The sequence below is a fragment of the Neophocaena asiaeorientalis genome, unplaced genomic scaffold (genome assembly GCF_003031525.2).
Source record: "Neophocaena asiaeorientalis asiaeorientalis breed wild unplaced genomic scaffold, Neophocaena_asiaeorientalis_V1.1 scaffold166, whole genome shotgun sequence".
Classification (NCBI taxonomy): Eukaryota; Metazoa; Chordata; class Mammalia; order Artiodactyla; family Phocoenidae; genus Neophocaena; species Neophocaena asiaeorientalis.
Genome location: NW_020174933.1, coordinates 2,989,333 through 3,016,657, shown reverse-complemented (window position 1 = coordinate 3,016,657; position 27,325 = coordinate 2,989,333). Strand labels below are relative to the sequence as shown.

The 27,325-nt window shown below is 42.2% G+C and overlaps 1 protein-coding gene across 7 annotated transcripts in view; it reads left to right on the top strand.

The window, feature by feature from the left end:
* EDARADD (EDAR associated via death domain) overlaps positions 1-13,243 on the top strand; it is a 61,755-nt gene extending 48,512 nt beyond the window's left edge. For 4 of the 7 annotated variants that reach the window (XM_024761467.1, XM_024761462.1, XM_024761461.1 and 1 more), the window contains one exon: positions 3,194-4,369. In XM_024761467.1, coding sequence (XP_024617235.1) covers positions 3,194-3,576 — 383 coding nt within the window. In that variant the 3' untranslated portion in view covers positions 3,577-4,369. The other 3 variants (XR_003005491.1, XM_024761466.1, XM_024761463.1) reach the window with 3 other exon arrangements.
* Positions 13,244-27,325: the final 14,082 nt, after the last annotated feature.

Genomic DNA, 27,325 nt, shown 5'->3' with positions numbered 1-27,325 from the left:
AAAATATGGGAAAACCCTAAATGTTCAAGTGTATACAAAATTCACAATTGTATATAATTTTTAAATGTTCTACACTGAGCTTATATTAGTTTTTTTCTTTTCATTTAATTAACCTTTGAAAAAAAGGAGAATACAGGTTGTCTGTTCAGGGAACTGAGTAGTCCCCCTTCTCTGGAGCCCAGATTATATATTCAAGGAATTCACAGGGAATAGTAAGAGAGGTGTGGAGAGCTTCCAGGGGAGGCTGGGACCCTGGTAACTGGTTGGATAGAGAGAAGTCTGTAAGGATGCTGGGGAACTGCGAGTGTAAATAGGGGACTTGAGGTGCTTTGGGTGCATAGCGGGAGAAATTTAAGTACTGGTTCGGGTCCTTTGAGTTGGAGATGTCTTCTGAACATCAAGAGGAGCTTTCCAGTAGTCAATTCTGGAGCCCAAGTGAGTGGGCAGGGCTGACCATTCATTTATTCATTCACTCATTCAGGCCACGTTGGTTAAGCATTTACTATATGCCGAGGGCTGTACTGGGTCCTGCAGATGCAAAAAGAAAGGGTCTTCTATTCTAGTGGGAGAGTTTTGTAGAGGTTGTTGGGAGTGGAGAAGGTGACCAAAGGGAGAGAATGTGGAAGGGGAAAACTTCGGGCTGAGAACAGGGCTAGAGCGCTTCCTTGGAACTCCCAAGGACTCAGCAATGAGACAGGCTGGGATCTTAGCATATCAGGCTGACAAGAGAAGGGATGTGTCCAGGACATGGTAGGGTATGCCTGGGGATATGGGGCTTGGCTTTCAGAAGGAACCTTCAGGGAAAACACAGCCTGCAGTGCAATAGACAGCGTCCAAAGGGGCAAAAGAGTCTTGGGCCCAGTTCCAGATGCAGCCAAATCCAAGAGGAGCTGGTGTGATGGGGGCGTCAGCAGCAGCAGGAGGTCTGGGTGATCCTCAAAGGCAGGTGGGGATCTGCTTCTCTGGACTTTTCTACCCCATCAGAACTGGACTCTGGCCCACAGTTGCGGTGCAGGGAACTGGGTCCAGTCTCTACAGGGTTTGGCAAGAACTAGGCTGGGTCAGATGCTGCTCAAAGCCAAAGAAGGTGAAGATTAAGAACATGATGAGGCATTGGAAGCAACAGGTTTTGAATTCTCCTTCTAGAAGTCTAATAGTAAATTGGGGCTTCCCTGGTGGGTGGTTCAGACTCCACGCTTCCACTGCAGGGGCCACGGGTTCAATCCCTGCTCAGGGAACTAAGATCCCACGTGCTGTGTGGTGTGGACAAAAGAATAATAATAAATAAATACATTTTATAAAAACAGTAAATTAGAGTTAAGAGAAAGTCACTTCAGCGAGTTATGAAGCCAGAGGAGGGCGGTTTGAGGTTCTTATATTTAATGATAGAGGAGCCCTGTACATATTTGTAGATGAAGGAAAGAGAGTCAGTAGAGTTGGGTGGCTGGAGATGAGGGGAAGGCAAGGAGATATTTGATGAAACAAATCATGGGGAAAGAAGTAAGGGGTGGGCTCAAAGGCGTAAGTGAAGCTTGGCAAAGAGGAGGGTCACTCCACTGCTAAGCCTTCTCTGTGCTAAACAATATATTTATTAATGTAATACATTGTTTTAGTTATCATAGAAATACACCACCACTAGAGAAAGTTTGGAAAATAGAAACATACTCCTACCACATTAACCACAACAGCTATTATTACTTTTGTACATTTCCTTCCATAGTAATATGAACAGAGACTTTTTCCATAGTTGTAATGAGTACATAAATTCCTCACATCTTGCGTTTTCCACTTAATGTGAGAGCACAGGCGTTTTCTAGGTTGCTACGTAGTCTTCATAATTACTTAAATAATATCCCATCAAGTAGCACAATAATTTATTCCACTAGTCCCCTAACTTTTTAAACTGTTTTTTTAAAAAAATGGATAATATGAATAAACTCATTAAAGTGTTCGTGTATATACGTATTCTAGATGATCTCCTTAGGCTGGATTCTCAGAAGTGACATTAGTAGGCCAAAGAGAATGAACATAATTTTCAGGCTCTTGTTATCTTTTACTGTGTGCTTGCCCCAAAATTGCTGGTTCTCAATTTTACAGTCACCAAAGTGAGTCCCTTTTTCTGAATTCTTTACTTTCCTAAATTGGGAAGTCCACATGGCTCAGTGTAGAAAAGGTCATCATAACCTCCCAGAATTTTCCAAGCCAGTGATCTCTAGTGTCACCTTTGGCTGTTAATGTCCCAGGTCAGAGGGGTCAGGAGACCCAGTGCTGTTGCATATTTTAAGTCGCTTGGGTTGCCATGCTGTACAGACCCTGCTTACAATCTTACTATAACTGGTTTTGCCTCTTACCTGCTAACCTCTGACCTCTGACCTACTCACGACTTACCTACTAACTGCACCCTCCTGCTAACATGCTGCCGGGTACTGCATGAGGCCAAAGGTTACCGATGGGGAAGGTTGTCCTTCCTCCGCGCTGGGGCTGCTCTTGCTGAGGCTGAGCTCAAAGCCACCCACTCGTCCCACCTGCTGCACACCTCAGGGTGTTGGCTCCACTTTAAAGGCAGCCCCATGGGTGAAGAAAACCAGAGATAAAGGCAAAGACATGATAAGGTGGCCATAAATCTAAAAAGTACGTTTTCTGGCATTATCAATTATCACTCATTTTCAAATACGCATATGGAGTGGATATTCCAGTTTGGGGTGTGTGTGCATTTTTTTTTTTTTTTAAAGACCTTTTAAAGAATTGTGCAATCCTTTACACCCTCACATGCTGTGCTTGGCATTAAGAAGCTGTCGGGGCTGACTTGTAACTTGGAAGGGGGGAGGGTGGAGAGTCCGACAGCCCTGGACTGGCAGTTTGCCCACGGAGAAAGCCCTGCTCCTCGGGGCCCTCGTCTGGCCAGCAGTCTCACAGATGCACAGCCTGGGCGACAGAGAGTCTCAGAAAGAAAGGAAACCTGGCTTTATAAAATCTTGCCACCGCTTCCGCAAAGCAGCCATCCTTGGCCATAAAGAAGAACACGTTATTGGTGAGTACGTAGAAATGAGTGTCCTGAAATATCTCTGTAAGATGTGCTGTTGTACTTACACTGACGCTATGAACCTTTCAGCGGGAAAGTAGAGCACGGAAGAGATGAGCGTGCCTCTTGGGCCTCTTGCTGACACGTGGACCGTATCGTTTGTCCCCGCAGATATAAGCAAGGACGCGTCCTGCGCGGAAAACTGTACCTGTTCGTCCTGCTTGCTCCTGGCCCCCACCATCAGCGACTTGCTCAATGACCAGGACTTACTAGACGTGATCAGGATAAAGCTGGATCCCTGTCACCCAACAGTCAAAAACTGGAGGAATTTCGCAAGCAAGTGGGGCATGCCCTACGATGAACTGTGTTTCCTGGAGCAGCGGCCCCAGAGCCCCACCCTGGAGTTCTTACTCCGGAACAGTCAGAGGACGGTGGGCCAGCTGATGGAGCTCTGCCGGCTCTACCACAGGGCCGATGTGGAGAAGGTCCTGCGCAGGTGGGTGGACGAAGAATGGCCCAGGAGGGGGCGTGGAGAGCACCCCAGGAACTTCTAGCCCTCAGCTCCTTCTCATCGGCTTCTTTGGACCCTGAGCCGAGCACAGGTCAAGGGGCATTGTGAATCTGTTCTTTTTTAAGTACAAAGGATCCTTTAGGCAAAGGATGTGGGACAGCGGACCTTAGTTTTCCCCAAAGCTGGTGGTTTTGCGGAGGGTGGGGTATGTTTTTGGTGGCGGATTTTCCTTTAGTTTTGCACATCTGTTTTTATTTAATATTTGAATCTGGAATTGGGAAAAATATGTTGTAGGCTCCTATAGGGACCAGGGCCAAAGCTACAGTCAGAGTGGATTCATGCCATGATGAAAATAAAAGTATCCTCTCCCTTAAAAACTGAAGGCTGAACTCAGAACTAAAAGTCATCATCCACAAGATCCTTTATGATTAATGACACTCCCACAGCTTAGAAGGAAACCACAGAGAGAAGTTTCCCTTTAGTCTGTTACTCTTTTTGTTGTAAAGTACTTAGGTGAGTTCACAGGCTGCTGGCATCGTGTGGTGATACTCTTCAGGACACATGCCATCTTTCTTATTCAAATACTTGTATAATCTGGGCACTATCAAAGAGGACTTTACCTGAGTGGTTTTGAAAGAAATGCAAAAACCGATGGTGATTGGGAGGACAGAGTCAGGAATTAGCAGGGTAATAAGGACCATGGGAAAGGTGTTGACAAAGAGTAGGCCCGGGGCTTCCCTGGTGGCGCAGTGGTTGAGAGCCCGCCTGCCGACGAAGGGGACACGGGTTCATGCCCCGGTCCGGGAAGATCCCACATGCCGCGGAGCGGCTGGGCCCGTGAGCCATGGCCGCTGAGCCTGCGCATCCGGAGCCTGTGCTCCGCAACAGGAGAGGCCATGGCAGTCAGAGGCCCGCGTACCACAAAAAAAAAAAAGAGTAGGCCCTTTCGGTACCCTTGGCTTTTTAAAAATTAATTTAATATTTACTTTTATGTCTTGTATATCAGGCTGAGTGTTTCACCCCCGAGAGAAAGCTCAGTTAAGAAATAAAAACTACCTGGCCTGTGGGTGAAATGCAACCCCGTCTAGCACCTACTACCCCACCTTAAAACAGGGCCCAATAATACTACACAGCACTTTAGCGAAGAAAGAGATATCTTTACTGGTGATACTGGGAAGGAAGCTATGCATTAAAACCTAAATTTCAAAGGATTTTAAACCAAGTGAAAAATTGGGTCCAAAGACTATCCCCTGTTCTCGTTTGATGGTTTACTGTGGAAGGTGGTGTGGATGGGAGCGTTTGTTATTAGAGAGAATTTTCTAGGTTTGGGGGGTGGGCAGGGGGAGGGAGAGAGAAGCCTTGGTTTACTTGACGATTTCATAGAAGTGCTATTTGGTTTTGGCTTTAGGTTTAGAAAATTAAGGCACTTTGTCCAATTTGGGAGGATTCTGTTTAAATCCCTAAGTAAGTAAAAATGATGAATGACATTGATTGGAGTACAAGGGAGATTAGGATTAACTCAAAAGAAAGTTGTTTCCTAAACCACTGACATTTTTTTCCCACTAGCAGTTACAGCAGTTTTTATGAGGTTGCTGGTATATAGTCAGCCTCACGGTCAAACGTAAACACTAAACTTGCAAAATTACTATAGAACTTACTCATCACTTCTGATTCAGTCAGTGCTAGTCACACCTAGCTCGTCTTGTCAGATTTAGCAGATATGTGTCAGGTTTATCAAAAGATGTACTCAAGGGCTTCCCTGGTGGCGCAGTGGTTGAGAGTCCGCCTGCCGATGAAGGGGACGCGGGTTCGTGCCCCGGTCCGGGAAGATCCCACATGCCACAGAGCGGCTGGGCCTGTGAGCCATGGCTGCTGAGCCTGCGCGTCCGGAGCCTGTGCTCCGCAACGGGAGAGGCCACAACAGTGAGAGGCCCGCGTACCACAAAAAAAAAAAAAAAAAAGAACCAGTTCCTAACATCCCCGACTAGAAATCCAGAAAATGATGAAAATTTTCTCATGGAAACACTGTTGGTGATCAGGCTCTGTAGAATGGACAGTTCTATGCTTCACAAATTCGTGAATTAACAGCTTTTTGTGGGCTGAATTGGGGACACTAGTCCCTATTGGCACTGCTTCTGTGGGACATGTTTCCAAAATTCCAGACTTCACATTTCAATTTCAAAACTGACTTTAGGCAGAATTTATCCTCATAGATTTCTTGAACATGGCTCTTGTTAATAAGTGTTAGCTGAACTTATCTTTGAGTTGGATCAAAAACGTTAAGACACAGAATTCAGGTGGATTAGCTATGGGCAGAGCTAAGCATGCTCCTTATCTTTTTTTTTTTTTTGGCTGCATTGGGTCTTCGTTGCAGTATGCGGGCTTCTCATTGCGGTGGCTTCTCTTGCTGCGGAGCACGGGCCCTAGGGCATGTGGGCTTCATTATTTGCAGCGTGTGGGCTCAGTAGTTGTGGCTCGCGGGCTCTAGAGTGCAGGCTCAGTAGTTGTGGCACACGGGCTTAGTTGCTCCGCGGCATGTGGGATCTTCCCGGACCAAGGATCAAACCCATGTCCCCTGCGTTGGCAGGCAGATTCTTAACCACTGCACCATCAGGGAAGTCCTGTCCTTTATATTCAAGAATTACAGGAAAACTGTGAGACCACAGAGCACCACCCACTCATCTCTCCATTTGGCGGCATTAGTTTGCAAGCCCTGATGGCTAATAATTTCCATCACTGGCTATGAAAGCTTAAATTTCTATTATAATTGCATAGGGGATGTGCCAGGGTAGAAGGGATTTGATAAAAATGTGTTGGTTTAATTTCACTCTACCATTATTCGCTCATATTGACATCTGTATCTGTTGGCATTTACCTTATGAAAAGTTTTAATTATTAAGAGTATGATATTAGCAGAGACAGATTTAACCAAACACTGTTTTTAATTAAAGTTCATTCGGATTCTAGACCTTGACCAAATGGAGGATGACTTTTATTTGTGTTACATACAGAAATATCAAAAGTAAATCTCAACTAAAGTAGAATTATAATTCAATTGTGAAATAACCCCAAATAACTTTGTTTAAAGTTAATTTTTAGCAAATAAATACTATACAAGCATAAATATGCTGTTACTGGGTTGGCCAAAAAGTGCCTTTAGTTTTTAAGTAAAAATAAAGGACACATTTTTCATTTTCACCAAAAACTTTATTGAACAACATATTCACCCTTTTGTTTTACTACCTTCTGCCATTTTTTAGGCAACTTCATAATTCCGTCTTCCCCAAACTTTTTATCTTTTTGAGCAAAGAACTGTTCCAGGTGCCTTTTACAGTCTTCCAGGGGATTGAAGTTTTTTCCATTAAGAGAATTTTGTAAAGACCTAAATAAATGGGGCTTCCCTGGTGGCACAGTGGTTAAGAATCCGCCTGCCATTGCAGGGGACACCAGTTCGATCCTTGGTCTGGGAAGATCCCACATGCCGCGGAGCAACTAAGCCTGTGCGCCACAACTACAGAGCCTGCACTCTAGAGCCCGTGAGCCACAACTACTGAGCCCACACGCTGCACCTACTGAAGCCCACATGCCCTAGGGCCCATGCTCCACAGCAAGAGAAGCCACCGCAATGAGAAGCCCATGCACCACAACAAAGAGTAGACCCTGCTCACCGCAACTAAAGAAAGCCCACACGCAGCAATGAAGACCCAACGCAGCCAAAAATAAATAAATAACTATATGAATTAAAAAAAAAAAAAGACCTAAATAAATGGAAATCTGAAGGTGCAATATCTGGTGAATACAGTGGATGAATCAGAACTTCCCAGCCAAGCTGTAACAGTTTTTTCCTGGTCATCAAAGAAACAAGTGGTCTTGCGTTATCCTGATGGAAGAGTATGCATTTTCTGTTGACTAATTCTGGACGTTTTTTGTCGAGTGCTGCTTTCATTTGGTCTAATTGGGAGCAGTACTTGTTGGAATTAATTGTTTGGCTTTCCTTAAGGAGCTCATAATAGAGGACTCCCTTCCAATCCCACCATATACACAACATCACCTTCTTTGGATGAAGGCCGGCCTTTGGTGTGGTTGGTGGTGGTCCATTTCGCTTGCCCCACGATCTCTTCCATTCCACATTGTTGTACACTATCCATTTTTCATTGCCCGTCACAATTTGTTTTAAAAACGGAACGTTCTCATTACTTTAAGTAGAGAATCTCATGCGGAAATACAGTCAAGAAGGTTTTTTTTCACTTATGTGGAACCCAAACATGAAAGCGATCAGCATAACCGAGCTGGTGCAAATGATTTTCAGCGCTTGATTTGGATATTTTGAGTATGTCGACTACCTCCCGCGTGGTATAATGTTGATTGTTCTCAATTAATGTCTCGATTTGATCGCTCTCAACTTCAATTGGTCTACGTGACTGTGGAGCATCGTCCAGCGAGAAATCTCCAGCACGAAACTTCTCAAACCACTTTTGACATGTTCGATCAGTCACAGCACCTTTTCCCTACACTGCACAAATCTTTTTGTGCATTTCCATGCATTTTTACTAGCTAATGTGCTGAAAATGTTGCTTTTTTCCTTCCATCTTCAATATTAAAATGGCTACACAAAAATTCACCAATTTTGATAATTCTTTTTTAAATGCACGCTGATATGACAGCTGTCACATACTATCTAACAAAATTGTTTCAAATGAAGTTAAAGACAGCTAAGTGCTACTAGAGCCATCTTACGGAAATAACCGAACGAACCTTTTGGTCAACCCAATACTTTACAAAGGCAAAAGTGGAAAGAAAGGAAATTATTTAAGTTCATTAATACCTAAGAGCTTTGGGCTTCCCTGGTGGCGCAGTGGTTAAGAATCCGCCTGCCAATGCAAGGGACACAGGTTTGAGCCCTGGTCTGGGAAGATCCCACATGCTGCAGAGCAACTAAGTCCGTGCGCCATAACTACTGAGCCTGCGCTCTAGAGCCTGCGAGCCACAATTACTGAGCTCACATGCCACAACTACTGAAGCCCGCACGTCTAGAGCCCGTGCTCCACAAGAGAAGCCACTGCAATGAGAAGCCTGCACACTGCAACAAAGAGTAGCCCCCACTCGCCACAACTAGAAAGCCCGTGCACAGCAACGAAGACCCAGTGCGGCAAAAAACAAATAAATAAATTTATATTTAAAAAAATACTTAAGAGCTTTGCTTATTATACTGTCTGTAGGGATCCATGTTAAATTGACCACATTATAAACTAAACTGCTTCTGATGAGGTCCTTTTGCTATTAGAAGGATGAAATCTCTTTAGCTAAGTTCCGAGATACACTCTTTTAAGCAAAACTCCCATCTGCAATGTTATGATGTTATGTGATGAGGCTCTTTGTAATAAGAATTATATTTGGTTGCAATAGAAAATTTCTACTTGCAAGGGAATGGAAAGCAAAGCTGTTTTAGACACCACACACCCCCAGGACATATACACACAGAGGAAGACTCAAGTGGACGTAGACAAAAATAAAGCACAGGGCTTCCCTGGTGGCGCAGTGGTTGAGAATCCGCCTGACGATGCAGGGGACACGGGTTCGTGCCTCGGTCCGGGAAGATCCCACATGCCGCAGAGCGGCTGGGCCCGTGAGCCATGGCCGCTGAGCCTGCGCCTCTGGAGCCTGTGCTCCGCAACGGGAGAGGCCACAGCAGTGAGAGGCCCACATACTGCAAAAATAAATAAATAAAGCACATGGTTATTTAAAATTATAAGATTTAAAATCGTTAGGGCTTCAATTGTTTGCCAGGATTGCCCATCAATATTTCAGATAACTTGTATGAACAAGTCTTCCATTTTTGTGACACTAAATAATTAGTCAATAATATAGAGGAATTCCCTGGTGGTCCAGTTGTCAGGACTCCATGCTTCCACTTCAGGAGCCCTGGGTTCAATCCCTGGTTGGGGAATTAAGATCCTGCAAGCCACCTGGTGAGGCAAAAATGAAAAAAAAATAATAGTATAGGAAATGCATGGTAGTAGACAAAAGATGTTGCACCTGTTTTTTTCTGAATAGTAGTTTTAATGTGGTACTGCCCTCTGCTGGAGGATGAAATCTGTTCACATCCTTTCAGGCTTGTTTAAGACCAGCCTAGAACCAACCTTCCATTGATTATTGGTTTTATGTTAGAACCCTTAGAAGTAGCCCCACTAAAAGATAGGAAGAGTGCAGTTATTTTACAAATTGACAGATATTAGAAGTGGAATGGGGCCTGCATGATTGAGATGAGGGTTCCATTCCCCTGAAGGTCCCCATCATAACAGTTCCTCACTCTGGGGGATTCTTCCTAAACACTCAGAAGGACTTTTCTTCTGTGGAGATTTAAGGTTAGCTGTCTGTGGACAGTTAGTCTCTTTGGCTTTCAATTTAATGATGCTCCGTCTTTAACATCATGAGAACAGTGGCTTCTATGCAAAAAGACAAAGGGATCGATCTCCCTCAGTTACAGCAGACTTCAACCGGAAGCACTAGACTTTCCTCTTCCTCTATGATACATGATAGAAAAACACATTATTTTAAATACAGTCCTAATAACTATGGTCTAGTGAATTTTCTTTCCCTTTTTCAGATGAATGAATGTTTCATTTAGTTTTGAGCCATGACTATCCTCCTTATAACATTTTTCTACATCTGCCCTCTCTGTTCTAGAATTTTCCTCTCCTCCAGGTCCATGTTTCTGCTCTTTGTGTTGCTTGTTTTAGGGCCATTTCCTCACTACTTGAATCAGATTTCTCCTATTTGCCTGTGGCCGCCTCTCTCCCAGCGTACGGGCTAACATTGGCTTCCTTTTTCACTTAGACATGCAGAAGCAATGTGTTGGATTGTCTTTCATATTTAATGACACTTTGGCCCTAAGAACGTTGAGACTGTTTTCTGCCCTTGTAACTGAAACATACGGAGCTTCGTGCACCCAAGGAACTGACTGAGAAACAGTTTCCCTCTTTGTTCTATGATTTCCTACCTGGGAATTCCGACTCCACCTACTGAACCGTGTGCACTTGGGTATAAATGGATGAGAGGGTATGTCTTGCTTCCCTCATGTTTAGAGGGTCACGGCCATGACGCTGATCCAAGTGCCGGGCGAGTGGGGGGCCACACCTGGGGGTCCAGATCAGCCAGAGGAAGACCCACAGCAGAGGAGGAGAGGCTGTTCTCTCTCTCCCCGTGGCCATGTTTGGCTAAGGATGCCTCCTGGAAATCACTCCACAGCTGAATCGAAGAGATCAAAGTAGTCAACGGTGCAACTCGAAACGAAATGATTGAGTTTATCCAGCCTTTTGGAAATGTAGAGGGTAGCTTCTCATGGCTTCCTGAGCTGAGCCATGCTCTCCTGTTTGATGTGACCGCCAGTGACCATTTTCCTTTGAGGCAGACCCTTGGAAGCTCCATGGGGGACACTTCTTCAGCTATGCTTTTAAACGACTGAATTTTTGGGATCCTTTCTGTATCTTCGTGCTGTACTTTTTAAGCTGCCTTCATTTTGACGTCCTGCATGATTTTATGTTTTCTTTATAAATAGAAATTATTTGAAACTGTGATAGTGGGTGCTACAAAATTAAATTGATGTCAACCATGTCTCTAATTGGTGCTTTTATGCAGATTCTAACACAGTCGTTGATTCATGTGTTCTCTTGGTCAGTCATCAGTCAGAAACCTAGTGACTTTCTAAAATGCGTCCCGGGGATGCAAAGATAAACAACACCTTCCTACCCTCCAGCAACCTTAGACGAGGGAGAGTCATCGTACACGATGAGAGACGTTCCTGGAGAAAATGCCACACCCGTCCAGGAATGGGCAGAACAAAGTGAGAATCACTGACGTAGAAAGAAAGACAAGTAAGCAGTCTGACGAAGTGCTTCAGATGCCGTGATATCTATATGTGAAGGGCGGTTTCATGGTTACTTTCCACCTCTCGTAACTTTATCTCTCTGGTCCAGGCCTGTCCTCTGAGCTGCCAGACACCCACAACTACCAGCTTGACATCTCCATGCACGCGGATGTTTCCCAGGCACCTCAAACCCAACCCGTCCTAAAGGGAACCCATGACTCTTCCATCCAAACTTGTTCCTCACCAGAGTTCCCTATCGTACCATCCACCTTGTTTCTAAGTCATCATCAAATCCCTCTCTCTTCCACCTCCCAAATATCTCTTAAATCTCTTGCCTCCCCTCCATCCTCATGACCGTCCTCACCCAAGCAGCCACCCTTTCTCACCCGATGACGGTCTCCCAAGTGGCCTCCATACGGTGGATGGATCCTGCCATCCCCACATTAACGCCTTTGATGGGTTCCCATTGAACATTAAGTCCCAAATTGGCAGCGTGGCCTCCAAGGCCCTGTGACTTGCCTGTGTGGCATGTCGTCGTGCTCCACTCGCCCACAGCTCCTGATGCTTCAGCCACACTGAACCGCGAGGTCCCCTTCCCACCCAAGACTTCACGGCGAGCTGTCATCTGCCCTGTCCACACCCTGGCCACACTCAGACCTGGACACACCAGCCTTCCCTAGCTCAGCCACCTCAGCCTCCAGGTCTCACCGTCAACACCACTTTCTCAGGGAAAGGGCACCTGACTTCCAGACTTGGTTGCCTTCCTATTATTCACCCGTAGCACTCATCCCAACAGTAATAACTTGATTACTGGTCTCACCCCTGCCCGACTGCAAACCCCAGAGGACAGGGGTCTTGTTCGCTGTTCACTCTGTATCATCAGCACCCTCTGATCCAGAAGCAATTGGAAATATGCTGAAAAAATGAAATGGAACTAGTGAATTAATAGAGACTTTAAATAAAGCAAAAACTTTTTTTCTTTTTTTACAATATCGTGGTCCTTGAGGAGGAAAAATGCTTATAAATATAAATACAAAATGAGGGGGTTTACATACCAAATCATGAATGCTTCTCGGACATGGGGAGCTTTTATTTTAATGAGGTTCAACCTGTTTCGTTCATTTTCTGGGCTTCAAAGATCAAAGCAAAAATGTTCCAGAATTAGATGGTAGTGAATCTTGCACAACGTTGTGATTATACTAAAAAGCACCTGAATTGTACACCTTAAAATGCTTAACGGGGTGAATTTTATGTTATGTGAATCGTATTCCAATTGGGGAAAAAAAAAAAAAACACAAACCCATAAAAAATAACCAAAGCAAGGGAGGGAGACGCAAGAGGGAAGAGATATGTGGACATATGTATATGTATAGCTGATTCACTTTGTTGTAAAGCAGAAACTAATACACCATTGTAAAGCAATTATACTCCAATAAAAACGTTAAAAAAAAAAAACAAACAAAAAACCAAAGCTGCTCCCACAGGGCAGAGTAAGGCAGAAACAGCAGCTCCCAGCTCAGAGCCAGGCGTCTGTGGCTGAGGGGAGTGGGGTGAAGGTGGAGGGCTAAGTGAGGAAGAGGCTGGTCTTGAAGCCGGTGAGGACTGCTCAGTGAGTCCAACCAAACAATGCGCCTTCCGTCTCCTTGGTGACAGCCAAAACAATGCGCCTTCCGTCTCCTTGGTGACCGCTAAAACAATGCGCCTTCTGTCTCCTTGGTGACAGCTATGACGAAGAGAGCGCTCTGGACCCCTGCTGTCCTCTGGGGAGCTGAAGATCCCGCTCCTCAGACAGTCTGTGGAGCTAGGGACCCTGCTCCAAATACCACCATCCATCTAACCTCTGCCCTGCCGCCCTCTCCCGGGATAGCACAGGCCAAAACACCGAAGAGGCCAAAGTGATCAGGGCAGTAGCTGTTGGATTGGGCCGAGTTACAGAAAATCATCCTATGTTTGCTGTGGACTCAGTGAATAACATGGGAGAACCAACCGGACCAGGTAAACGAAGAGAAATAAATGGCAAAAATTGGTTCTTCCTCTACATGTATGTCTCTGAAACAAGCCAGATCAAAAAAACGGTTATTTTTCTGGAGTGACCGATTCGGACAGATTTTACCTCTTTTAGATGATTTTTGTTTCTAGTTTTAATGTTAAAAAGACACTAATAGAGGAATTCCCTGGCGGTCCAGTGGTTAAGACTCCAAGCTTCCACTGCAGGGGGTGTGGGTTCGATCCCTGGTGGGGGAACTAAGACCTCATGTGTGGTGTGGCCAAAAAAATTAAAAAGATACTAATAGAAGAAATCACGTTAGTTCAGTCAACAAACATTTACTGAGTGTTTACTGTGGTCAGGCCCTCGGCTCACTTCTGAGAATGTAATGACAGCTCTTGGCAGTCCCCAGCCTCAAGGGGTCAACAAGTCCAGGAATGAAGACAGACAAGAAGACAGGCGCTGTCCTGTTAGGAAGCTGAAGGTTGTCTTTGATACCTAGAATTTAGAATTTCTAGTTGTTTCAGTCAGTTTCTTTTTGGAGAAACAAATGGTAAGTTCCATCAGGGGAATTTAATAAAGGAACTAATTACAAGAGTTAAAGGAAACCAGTGAGGAGCTAACAGATATAGGCATCTTTAGGTCTAAAGGAGGAGGGTGAGGGAGAGGTCAGTGGGAACATGGCTTGGTAGCTCATTTCTGTTTTTTGGGGGGTTTTTTGGCCATGCCACGCGGCTTGCAGGATCTTAGGCCCCAACAAGGGGTCGAACCCGCGCCTTCCACAGTGAAGGCGCAGAGTCCTAACCACTGGATTGCCAGAGAATTCCCTGGTAGCTCGTTTCTTTCTAGCACTGATTATCTGGTTGTAACACAGTTTATTTAACCACTCACCTACTGAGGGACATCTTGTTTGCTTCCAAGCTTTGGCAGTTATAAGTACAGTTATATTATACTGCTGTATAAACATTTATGTGCAGCTTTTTGTGTAGACATAAGTTTTCAGCCTCTTGGAGCAAATACCAGGAAGTGCAATTGCTGGATCATATGGTAAGAGTATGTTTAGTTTTGTAAGAAACTTCCCAGCTGTCTTCCAAAGAGGCTCTACCATTTTGCATTCCCACCAGCAATATATGAGCGTTCCTGTTGCTTCACACCCTCACCAGCATTTGGTGGTGTTAGTGTTCCAGATTTTGGCCGTTCTAATAGGTATGTAGTGTTATTTCATTGTTGTTTTAATTTGCATTGTCCTGATGACACATGATGTAGTGCATCTTTTCGTATGCTTATTTGCCATCTGCATGTCCTCTTCTGTGAGGTATTTGCTCAAGTCTTTTGCCTGTTTCAAAATCAGATTGTTCATTTTCTTATTGTTGAGTTTTAATAGTTCCTTGTATATTTTGGTGTCTATTGAGGTCTTTGATCCATTTTTAAATTGGGTGGTTTTTTGTTGTTAAGCTTTAAGAGTTCTTTATATATTAATATTTTGGATAATAGTCTTTTATCAGAGGTATCCTTTGCCAACATTTTTTTCTCCCAGTCTAGGGCTTATCCTCTCATTCTCTTGACATTGTCTTTTGCAAGAAGAAGTCCTTAATTTTATTGAAGTCCAGATTATCAGTTATTTATTTCATGAATCGTGTCTTTGGTGTATCTAAAAAGGCATCACCATACTCAAGGTCATCTAGGTTTTCTCCAATATTATCTTCTAGGAGTTTTATAAAAGTTTTGCATTTAACATTTAGGTCTAAGATCCATTTTGAGCTATTTTTTGTGAAGGGCATAGGTTTGTATTTAGATTCATTTTTTTACATGTGGATGTCCAATTGTTCCAGCACCATTTGCTGAAAACGCTATCTTTACTCCACTTTATTCCCTTTGCTCTTTTGTCAAAGACCAGTTGACTATATTTTTATGGCTCTATTTCTGGGCTCTCTATTCTGTTCCATTGATCTATTTGTCTATTCTTTCACCAATACCATGGTATTCTTGATAACTGTAGCTTGAAGTTTTGAATTTGGGTAGTGTCAGTCCTTCAATTTTGTTCTCTCCTTCAATATTGTGTTGGCTATTCTGGGTCTTTTATCTCTCCATATAAACTTTAGAATCAGTTTGTCAATATACATAAAATAGCTTGCTGGAATTTTGATTGGGATTGCATGGAACCTATAGATCAAGTAGAGAAAAACTGACATCTTGATAATATTGTCTTCCTTTCCGTAAACATGGAATATCTCTCCATTTATTTAGTTCTTTGATTTCGTTCACCAGAATTTTGTAGTTTTCCTCATATATATTTTGTTAGATTTATACCTAAGTATTTCATTTTCGGGAGTGCTAATATAAATGATACTGTGGTTTTAATTTCAAATTCCACGTGTTCATTGTTAGTATATTAGAAAGCAATAACTTTTGTGCATTAATCTTGTATCTGCAGCCTTGAAATAATCACTTATTAGTTCCAGGAAATTTTTTTGCCAGTTCTTTCAAATTTTCCACATAGATGATCATGTCATCTGTGAACAAAGACAGTTTTATGTTTTCCTTCCAAACCTGTATACCTTTTTTTTGTGTGTGTGTGGTACGCGGACCTCTCACTGTTGTGGCCTCTCCCGTTGCGGAGCACAGGCTCCGGACGTGCAGGCTCAGCGGCCATGGCTCACGGGCCCAGCCGCTCCACGGCATGTGGGATCTTCCCCGACTGGGGCGCGAACCCGTGTCCCCTGCATCGGCAGGCGGACTCTCAACCACTGCGCCACCAGGGAAGCCCCGCTGTATACCTTTTATTTCCCTTTCTTCCCTCATTGTGTAAGCAAGGACTTCCAGAACAATGTTAAAGGGAAGGTTACATAGTTTTTCAAAATTCCATTAGAGGTTATGTGAGCAGAAGTGTTTAAAGAGCACTTACCTGAACTAGTGTATTGTCGAGCTAGGATTAAGTTCCTTGTCTCTCTCAATGCCAAAGCTCAAGATCTTACGCATAAAGATCTATATCATCTCCAGGTATCTCATGGTTTGCTGTTTTTCCTGCTTCTCCCATCTCCAAATAAGCAAAAGTACTAACATGCCTCACCTCACACAACCCTAAGGTTTAACCAGTTGGCTGTTTAACCTGGAAACCATTGTTATTAAAACAAACCATTTTATTAAAATAAACAACTCTACTTATGGCTCAAATGCAAAAGACTGTAAAATTTACCCTCACTTTCCTAAAGTTCCTTGCACTTTAAAAGTGCAATATTATAGCTAAATTATAGAAGAAAAATGAATATAACTACTAAGGTGGGAGGAGATTTTCAGTGATTGTTGCCCATTCTGCATGGCCCGTAAACCCAGCTAACTTGAGCAAGGCCGTGGCTGGACCATGTGACACCTTTGTACAAGTTAGAAAAAGGTGGTCTACACCCTACCACTATTCCTTTGCACCTGAAGATGGAGCACTTTATCGGTTTGGTGAGTAAAGTACAGACTGGGTTTCAGCTACCATGTCTTCCTTGAGCCAATTGCCCTTGTGCATTTTATGAACATATGCAATGACTCTGTGACTTTGCATCATGCTCCAGCCAGCCAAGAAAAGAATGGAGAAAAGCAGCTGCTCTTCTGGGTAATTACCTTGACTACTTCCCAATTTGCTCCCAACCTTTGGGCATTCATTATTCCCACACTTCTGTTCCTGGATTGAAGCTTCCATAGCTCCTCCTGGTCCCTATTTGAATTCCCCTAGATTTCCTACCTGGCTTCTTGACTTTGACTTTCCATGTGTTTCCTGGTCCTGTTTACTCCTTTGGTTTTTTTGCTCCTCTCATCTCAGGTGAGAGGTTTCTCGGTACAGCTTCTCAGGCCTCACCTCCAACACCCCTTTCCTATCAGAGTAGCCTGGATCTTCTTCTATAGTAGAGTAGGGACAGAGAATTTGAATGAATTCTCAAAAAGTGCTTGGAGTCATATCTAGCAAAATTACATAGCATTTAACCTTTGACATAAAAATGCCACTTCTAGGAATCCCACAGAGGCAGTGTGGCAAATATACAAGGACATGTACACAAAGTTATGTGCTGAAGCATTACTTATGATAGATAAACAATGCAAATGTCCACAGGTTAAGTAAACTATGGTATGTTGACACCATGGAGTAATATGAAGCTATGAAAAGAAATGAGGAATGTCTCTGTAGTATACTAGTGCAGAGAGATCTTCAAGCTATATGTGAAAAGCCAAATGCAAAACTACTCATGGAGTGCCACCTCTTGTCTAAGGTGCGAATATGAATAGAGATAGAGGTAACCATCGAGCTATGTTACCTGTAGAAAGAGGGAGGGAACAGCATGGAGAGGACGGGGTGGAAGTTAGATTTCCTTGAATGTATCTTGTCTGTAAATTTGGCTTTGAAACCATGTGCTATATTTCACAAAATTATAAACCAAAATTAAACCAAAATGAAATAAATGAAAAGCAAGGCCCAGGAGCTGAAAGCAAGATGAAACCAATGAGTCTAATGGTGTATTGAGATGGTGGCTTCCTCACAGAGATGCATTATTTCAAATTACTTTTTTAAAAAAATTGTGTTTAACACATAACATAAAATGTGCCATCTTAACCGTCTGTAAGTGTGAGGTTCAGTAGCATTAAGTACATTCATACTGTTGTGTACCAAATCTCCAGAACTTTCAAAACTGAAACTCTCTGCCCATTAAACAACTTCCCATTTCCTCTTTCCCCCAGCCAGTGGCAACTACCATTCTGCTGTCTGTTTCTATGAATCTGATTACTTTAGATGCCTCATATAAGTAGAATCACACAGTATTTGTCTTTTCGTGACTGGGTTATTTCATTTAGCGTAATATCCTCAAGATTCATCCATGTTGTAGCATGTGACAGAATTTCCTCCCTTTTTTAAGGTTGAATATATGACATTTGGTTTACCATTCATCTGTCAATGGGCATTTGGGTTACTTCCACCTCTTGGCTATTGTGGATAATGCTGCTATGAACATGGGTATGAAAATATCTCTTTGAGATCCTGCTTTTAGTTCTTCTGGACATATACCCAGAAGTGAGATTGCTGGATCATAGGGTAATTCTATTTTTAAGTTTTTTTTTTTTTGCGGTACGCGGGCCTCTCACTGCTGTGGGCTCTCCCGTTGCGGAGCGCAGGCTCCGGACGCGCAGGCTCAGTGGCCATGGCTCACGGGCCCAGCCGCTCCGCGGCATGCGGGATCTTCCCGGACCGGGGCACGAACCCGTGTCCCCTGCATCGGCAGGCGGACTCTCAACCACTGCGCCACCAGGGAAGCCCTATTTTTAAGTTTTTGAGGAACCTTCATACTGGTTTTCATAGCGGGTGCACAACTTTGTATTCCCAACAGTGCAAAAGAATTACGATTTTCCACATCCTTGCCAACACTTATTGTTATTATTTTTTGATAACAGCCATCCTAATGAGTGTGAGGTGTACCTCGTGGTTTTGGTTTGCATTTCTCTAATTACTAGTGATGTTGAGCACCTTTTCTTATGCTTGTTGGTCATTTGTATATCATCTTTGGAGAAATGTCTATTAAAGTCCTATGCACATTTTTGAATTGGGTTATTTGTCTTTTTGCTGTTGATTTGTAGGGGTTCTTTATATATTCTGGATATTAACCCCTTATCAGGTATATAATTTACAAATATTTTCTCACATTCCACAGGTTACCTTTTCACTCTGTTGGTTGTGTCCTTTATGCATAGAAGTTTTAGGTTTGATGTAGTCCTATTTGTCTATTTTTAAATTTATTATTGATGCTTTTGGTGCCATATTTAAGAAATCATTGCCAAAATCCAATGTCATGACATTTTCTGCCTATTTTCTTCCAGGAATTTTATAGTTTTAGGTTTTTGTTTAGTTCTTCAATCCATTTTGAGTTAATTTTTGTATATGGTATGGTAAGGATCCAAATTCATTCTTTTGCATGTGGACATCCAATTTTCCCAGTGTCATTTGTTGAAGAGACTGTTTTTCCCCCGTTGAGTGGTCTTGACACCCTTGTTGAAGATCATTTGACCATATACACGAAGGTTCATTTCAAGGTTCTCTATTCTGTTATGTTGGTCTGTGTGTGTGTCTTTATGCCCGTACTACCCTGTTTTGCTTACTAACTTTGTAATATGTTTTGAAATCGGGAAGCGTGAGGCCTCCAAGTTTTATGTTCTTTTATGTTCAAGGCTGTTTTGGTTTTTCAGGTTCCCTTGAGATTTCATATAAATTTTTGGATTCTTTTTTTCTATTTCTGAAAAAATGCTGTTGGGATTTTGATAATGATTGCAGTGAATCTGTAGATCACTTTGGGTAGTATTGTCAAATTACTTTAAAACACAGAAGTTTGATTATATATATCTTATGAGATACAGCCTCAGGAGAGAAAAAGATGGCAAATAAACCTTAGTTTGGTTATGTAATCGTATTGTTATGATAATATTTATCTTTTTATCCTGAAACTATTATATATGACAGGATAAAGCAAATAAGTAATTTTGTTAGAAACTAAGATTTTCATAAGAAAAATGAGGTATAAATATAAAATAAAAAAGCTAAATGAAAACATTGTAATCCTAAATTGAGTGAAATCAGTATAAACTCAGATATGAAAAACAAAAATCAAAAAACTTTTTTCCTAGCTCTCTCCACTGAGGAAGTCTAGAAACCAACCCAGTTGCCATGAACACTCCTTTCCAAAATTGTAGTCTCTGTATACCACTTCCCACTAAAACTTTCCTTGGAGAAACTGCTAAGTCCAAGTTTGGCAGGAAATGAAAATGATATCTTGGGATATTTTGTCATACCAGGAAGCAAGGAAACTAACTAAGGTTACTATGTTGTGTCAAAAGGAGACAGATGCCAGCTCAAAGGGGTCCCGTTTGGTTATAGATGGGATAATTTAAGTATCAGGAAAAAAAGAAACACATCAAATATATTAATATTCATGAATTCATAATGACATTTTAAAAAACCAACTCATTGGTTACCTTTTGTGGAGGCTAGGAAAGCAGCTTATTATTAAGAAAACTCCTAAGTAAAGGGAAGGAATCAAGCTTTTGGCCTGCCTTTCTGGCATAAACTTCACCTTGGGGTCACCAAATAGGAAACAATATTTCCTTATAGAAGAACTCTAACTCATAAATGCAGGAGGAATGTTGGAATTGATGTATCACCACTTTTCAGTTTTTAATGAAATAATGGCTCTAGGCAGTGAACATCAATAGCAGCTGCTAAAACCATTTGATCAAAAACTGATGGGAACTTGTAATAGATGAATGGATCAGGCTGAGAACAGCGGAAACCCCTGACCAGTCTTGATATCATACAAAGAAAAACAGCCAGTATTGCGTAATTGCAGTGTCATCGCCAGTGAGGTTTATCCAAGGAGTGATTATTGCTAATAGAAAAACAGCCAGGCCTTCAGTTTCTCCTGCTGACTTGTGATTGGAAATACATACCACCTGTGAAGTCTTCTGGCCAAAATAACTGAACCTGGATCTTATTAACCTTACAGTCTAACAACCAGTTTTGAAGTTTTATAGATTAAATGAAGTCTGAGATTTGCTTCAAAGTGGGCCGGGGTGGGGAGACAGTAGGTGAGGAGTAGATGAACCAAGATAGGACATGTTGATACGATATGTCCATTTTGGAGCTGGACCGTGAGTGGATGGGAATTCATCACACTATCTCTTATGTGTATGTTTTGAAATTTCCAAAATAAAAAATTAAGTATTTGGACTTAATAACATTTTTCTATTTGGAAAAACCACCTGGATTTCTTACTTGCTTTAACCTGTCACAGAAATTCTTCTCTTGAGGTTTCACTTGTCAGTTTATTTTATAATGAGCTGTGTAAATAAAAGCTGGAAGGAGATTAGCTATGTGCATGACGGGTTGGTTAAATATTGAGAGAGCGAGGCTGAGGGAGGCCTTTTAATGGTTTTATGAGTTGCAGCAACTTTGCAGGAACAAAGATCACAATGAACATTTAGTTACTAACGGCACTCTTTTGCACTTTTAAAAATCCATATATGTGATTACTGAATGTCTAACTCCTACTGGATTCAAGCTCCAGGAAAGCTATATTTTTTACCTACCATGTCTCTAGAGCCTAACATGTTGCCCAATTTATATATATATATATAAACTTCTAAAGGATTCTATTTTGTTTTGACTTTTAGATAATTTCAGATATATTTTCATGTCAAATAACAATACAACATTTTCTAGTTAACATACCATAGTGTGCCAAGCCATTCAAGAAAAGTATTTTAAAAATGAGACAGCATCTCATTCTTTGAGCCACTGGGATAAATTAATCCACACTACTCTGAAGATTTCTCCCATCTCCAAGATTCTTTTATTTTATGACAGAGCCATAGTTCTAGAAGCTTGTTTCTCACACCTGAAAAGACTAGATTTGACACATGATCCTGTAGAACGTAAGAGGTAAGCCTGATCAGTCTGAACACAGGGTGTCTGGAGGGTGAGAAAAGAGTTTGCGTCCTTACAGGTGGTACTAGTATTGGTGTGTGGGAGACATTAGTTCAAAGCATGACGATTCAAAGAGGAAATGAGTCCACTGAGAATGGGGAAGATAGAGGAGGAAGATGATGCCAACCATGAAAACTTCCCTGGGAAGCAGACATACGCATGAGAAATATGAGTGCTGTAAAGAATGCACTCCTAAAGACTGCATAATTTAAAACCTGCATAGTTCAAGACTAATTTTTCCATGGAAATAAATGGAACAGAGTGTGTGTTCTCAGAGTTCATAAGTCTATAATTTTGTGGCAAATTTTTACTTTAATATCGCTTTTATTTATCATTATTATTGCTAAAGGTTCTAGAGTTCTGGCTCCTAAGTTCATAGTGAAAAAAATCTAAGTAATTATTTAAAGTTCTTTACAATGTTTTATCACATCTAACTTGCATTTCAAACTTATTGATTTGGGAGCATATTTTCCCATCAATGGCACCACCATTTAATGAATGGAAGGCCAACATTTAAAAAAATTACTATTATTATAATAACAAAAATAACACAGCAACACAATAATAAGCAAAATCACTACCAGAGGTGTTTCCTAGCTTGAAACAACATAGTTCACATTGTTGACAAAATATGGCAGGTATTTGTTTAGTCAACTAATCCTGCCAAGCAGCAAGTGTATATACAGTTTCAATTCGTAAGTTTAAAATCATGTGATTTTTTTTTTTACTAGTTTTTTGAAAATTGGGGCAATATATATTACTTCACATTTTAATTTTTTTAATTGAAGTATAGTTGATTTACAATGTTGTGTTTCAGATTTACATCAAAGTGATTTGTTGTTATATATATATATTCTTTTTCATATTCTTTTCCATTGTAGGTTACTACAGAATATTAAATATAGTTCCCTGTACTATACAGTAGCTCCTTGTTGTATATCTATTTTATATATAGTAGTGTGTGTATATTTAATATTTTTATATCACACTATTTCTAAATTTGTACTTTGTGAATGTGGTTTCTTGGGTAAGGAAAGAGGACAATAAAGATAGATGGAGAGGCTTCTCTGGTGGCGCAGTGGTTGGGAATCTGCCTGCCGATGCAGGGGACATGGGTTTGTGCCCCGGTCCAGGAAGATCCCACATGCCGTGGAGCGGCTGGGCCCGTGAGCCATGGCCGCTGAGCCTGTGCGTCCGGAGCCTGTGCTCCGCAACGGGAGAGACCACGACAGTGAGAGGCCCAGGTAAAAAAAAAAAAAAAAAAAAACATAGATGGAAAAGAAATTGATCCAACCAGAAATGATCCCTTCATCTCTGGAAGTCTAAGGCAATTATCTACAAATAATTTGTAACATCTAGTCTTGCAAACATTTTAGTTAGTTATAAACAATATTTTTTTTTAATGAAAAATTAGAGGGCTTCCCTGGTGTTGCAGTGGTTGAGAGTCCGCCTGCCGATGCAGGGGACACGGGTTCGTGCCCCGGTCCGGGAGGATCCCACACGCCGCGGAGCGGCTGGGCCCGTGAGCCATGGCCGCTGGGCCTGCGCGTCCGGAGCCTGTGCTCCGCGGCAGGAGAGGCCACAGCAGTGAGAGGCCCGCGTACTGCAGGAAAAAAAAGAAAAAAAAAAAAGAAAAATTAGAATGCTTCATGCATAACAAAATTTCGTTTTGTGAAATTTTTGTTTCCATGATTTTAAGTACATATGTAACAAGTCACAATGTAAATTATTTATTTTTATTTTTTTGGACGCACTGCATGGCTTGTGGGATATTAGTTCCCTGACCAGGGATCAAACCTGGGCCCTTGCGGTGAAAGCACGGAGTCCTAACCACTGGACTAAATTTAGGACTAAACCACTGGACTAAATACATTTAGGTTCCCTAAATGTATGTATTTCTTATTGTGGTTTACTTGATAAAAGTCTAAAAGGCACCACTGTAGTATCTTCTCTTTTAAAAAACAAACAAAAACAAAACAAGACAATCAGAATATTCCCTTTACCCCACTGCTTCCCTAGCCTCTGCACTTCTTTGCTCCTCTTCACAGCGACATTTCTTGAGATATAGTCATTAGTCCCACTACTTCTTTACCTCACGTCTCAACCCACTGCAGAGTCAGTCCCCAATGACCTCCATGTTGCTAAATCTATTGGTTACTTCTGTGTTCCTTGACCTCTTAACACCACAACTGGTTGTTCTACTCTCTTGAAACACTTCCTTTCTTCGGTTGCTAAGACACATTTTCAGCAGGTCTCCATGGTCGCCTCTTCCCAGCCTCTTTTATTGTTTTGTTTTTTAATCTCCCTAGGGCTCTGTCCTAGGTCAACTCCTCTGTCTATCTACTCGCCCAGGTGACCTCATCCAATTCCATGACTTCATGTCGTATAATTTCCCCCTCTTTTATTATGCTTAGCCATGCTGGTGGCCTTTCTGTGCCTGAACACACTAAATGTATTCTCAAGAGCCTTAGAGACTTTGCATTAGCTGTTCCTTCAGCTGAGAATGCTCTCCCCCAAGCTCTTCATGTAGCTGCCTCCTTTCTTTACTTTTCTTTTCTTTAATTGAAGTATGGTTGATTTACAATGTTGTGTTAGTTTCAGGTGTACAGCAAAGTGATTCATATACGTATCCTTTTTCAGATTCTTTTCCATTATAGGTTATTATAAGATGTTGAATATAGTTCCCTGTGCTATACAGTAGGACCTTGTTGTTTATCTATTTTATATATAGTACTGTGTATCTGTTAATCCCAAACTCCTAATTTATCCCTCCCCCCTTTTCCCCTTTGGTAACCATAAATTTTTTTTCTATGTCTGTGAGTCTGTTTCTGTTTTGTAAATAAGTTCATTTGTATTATTTTTGTTAGATTCCACATAGAAGTGATATATTTGTCTTTCTCTGACTTACTTCACTTAGTATGATAATCTCTAGGTCCATCCATATTGCTGCAAATGGCATTATTTCATTCTTTTTTATGGCTGAGTAATCCATTGTATATATGAACCACATCTTCTTTATCCATTCATCTGTCAGTGGACAGTTAGGTTGTCTCCATGTCTTGGCTATTGTAAATAGTGCTGCTATGAACATTGGGGTGCATGTATCTTTTCAAATCAGAGTTTTTGTCTTTTCTGGATACATGCCCAGGAGTGGGATTGCTTGATCATATGGTAACTCTATTTTTAGTTTTTAAGAAACCTCCATACTGTTTTCCATAGTGGCTGCACCAATTCACAATGCCATCAACAGTGAAGGAGGGTTCCCTTTTCTCCACACCCTCTCCAGCATTTGTTACTTGTGGACTTTTTGATGATGGCCATTCTGACTGGTGTGAGGTGATACCTCATTGTAGTTTTGATTTGCATTTCTCTTAGGGATGTTGAGCATCTTTTCATGTGCCTGTTGGCCATATCTGTATGCCTTCTTTAGAGAAATGTCTATTTCGGTCTTCTGCCCATTTTTTGATTGGGTTGTTGGGTTTTTTGTTTTTCTGATATTGAGCTGTTTATATATTTTGGAAATTAAGCCCTTGTTGGTTGCATTGTTTGCAAATATTTCTCCCACGCCATAAGCTGTCTTTTCCTTTTGGTTAGCTGCCTTCTTTCTTTCATTCACTAGCAACTTAAACTTTACCTCTTTGGAGAAGCTTTCCTAGGCATGCAACTAATGTAGACACCTGAACCCGTGTACCCCGCCTCGGCAGGCGGACTCTCAACTACTGCGCCACCAGGGAAGCGCCATCATCCTATCTTAATCTTCTCCGGAATGTATCACCATCTGTGTCCCCCACTGGATTAAGCACCATTGAAACAAGAACAGTCAAAACTCCCTGTCCGGGCTTCCCTGGTGGTGTAGTGGTTGAGAGTCCGCCTGCTGATGCAGGGGACGCGGGTTCGTGCCCCGGTCCGGGAAGATCCCACGTGCTGCGGAGCGGCTGAGCCTGTGAGCCATGGCCGCTGAGCCTGCGCGAACGGAGCCTTTGCTCCGCAACGGGAGAGGCCACAACAGTGAGAGGCCCGCGTACCGCCAAGAAACAAAAAAACAAACAAAAAAACTTCTGTCCTCATGGAGTTTGTAGTCTGGTGGATGAAGTAATATAAAATAAAAAGGTAAATAATGTAGCATATTAGAATGTGGTAAATGCTAGAGAGAAATAAAGCAAGAAAGAGTGATAGGGATTGTGTGTGTGTGTGTGTGTGTGTGTGTGTGTGTGTTGGGAGGTTGCAATTTTAAATACGGTGGTCAGGAAGGGCCTCACTAAGAATCTACATTACTCACTGTCATTACTCAATTTTAAGGAGGTAAAGGAAACATCACATACAAAAGTTCTGAGCTGGGAGTGTGACAGGCAGGCGGTAAGAACACCACAAAGGCCAGTACGGTTGGTACAGAACAAGGGAGGAGGAACGTAGTAGGAATGAAGTCAGAGCGTGTGGAGGTGGAGGCGGGTCATGAAGTGTAAGGACTTGGATCTTTACTCAAAGAACGAGCAAAAGCTAGTGGAAGGTTTGAGCAAAGTAACATTGTTTAGGCTGTGTTTCCCCATGATCTCTCTGACTGTTGTGTTGAGAACAGACTGCAGAGGGAAGGGTAAAAGCAGGGAGATCTGGGCTTCCCTGGTGGTGCAGTGGTTGGGAGTCCGCCTGCCGATGCAGGGGACACGGGTTCATGCCCTGGTCCGGGAAGATCCCACATGCCGCTGGGCGTCTGGGCCCGTGAGCCATGGCCGTTGGGCCTGCGCGTCTGGAGCCTGTGCTCCGCGAAGGGAGGGGCCCCAGCAATGAGAGGCCCGCATACCTCGAAAAAAAAAAAAAAAGCAGGGAAATCAATGAAGAGGCTATTGTAATAATCCAAGGAAGAGGAGTGGGACTTCCGTATGTTTATATCGCTTCTCTGCGTCTAGAGGGCCCGGCTCGGTATGGCAAATGTTACAAAGCCCTTTGTATACTTATCACTGTGCCTTGTCATGGCGGACATCGAGTACATACTTGTTGATTCTAAAAGATATAAAAAACACACGGAGCTCATTGAACAAAACCGGACCAACGAAGGGGTTTTTCTAAGATAAATTCTCTGGATTTGTGGATCTTTTAATCCAGAATTACTGCACCAATACAGGATTTCTGGCCCTTTTGCACAGTCCCATTTATACCTAAATTCTACTTACCAAAGAAGTGGAGCATTGACGTGTATTTATTTCAGCTTACTTTGTATGGGGGAGGTAATCAACCCAGGCAAAGTTGTGAAGACATTCAATTGCTCCTCACTTTATCAATAACCTATCATTTCAACCTAATATTTACAGAATGTTTACTTCATGCAAAGCATTACACTAGGCATTGGGGAATATTCAAGACATCCTCTTCTCAATTTAAATTCGAGTTGGTTAGATAAAACACAACACACAGAAAGATAAGTACAAATCCCAGGC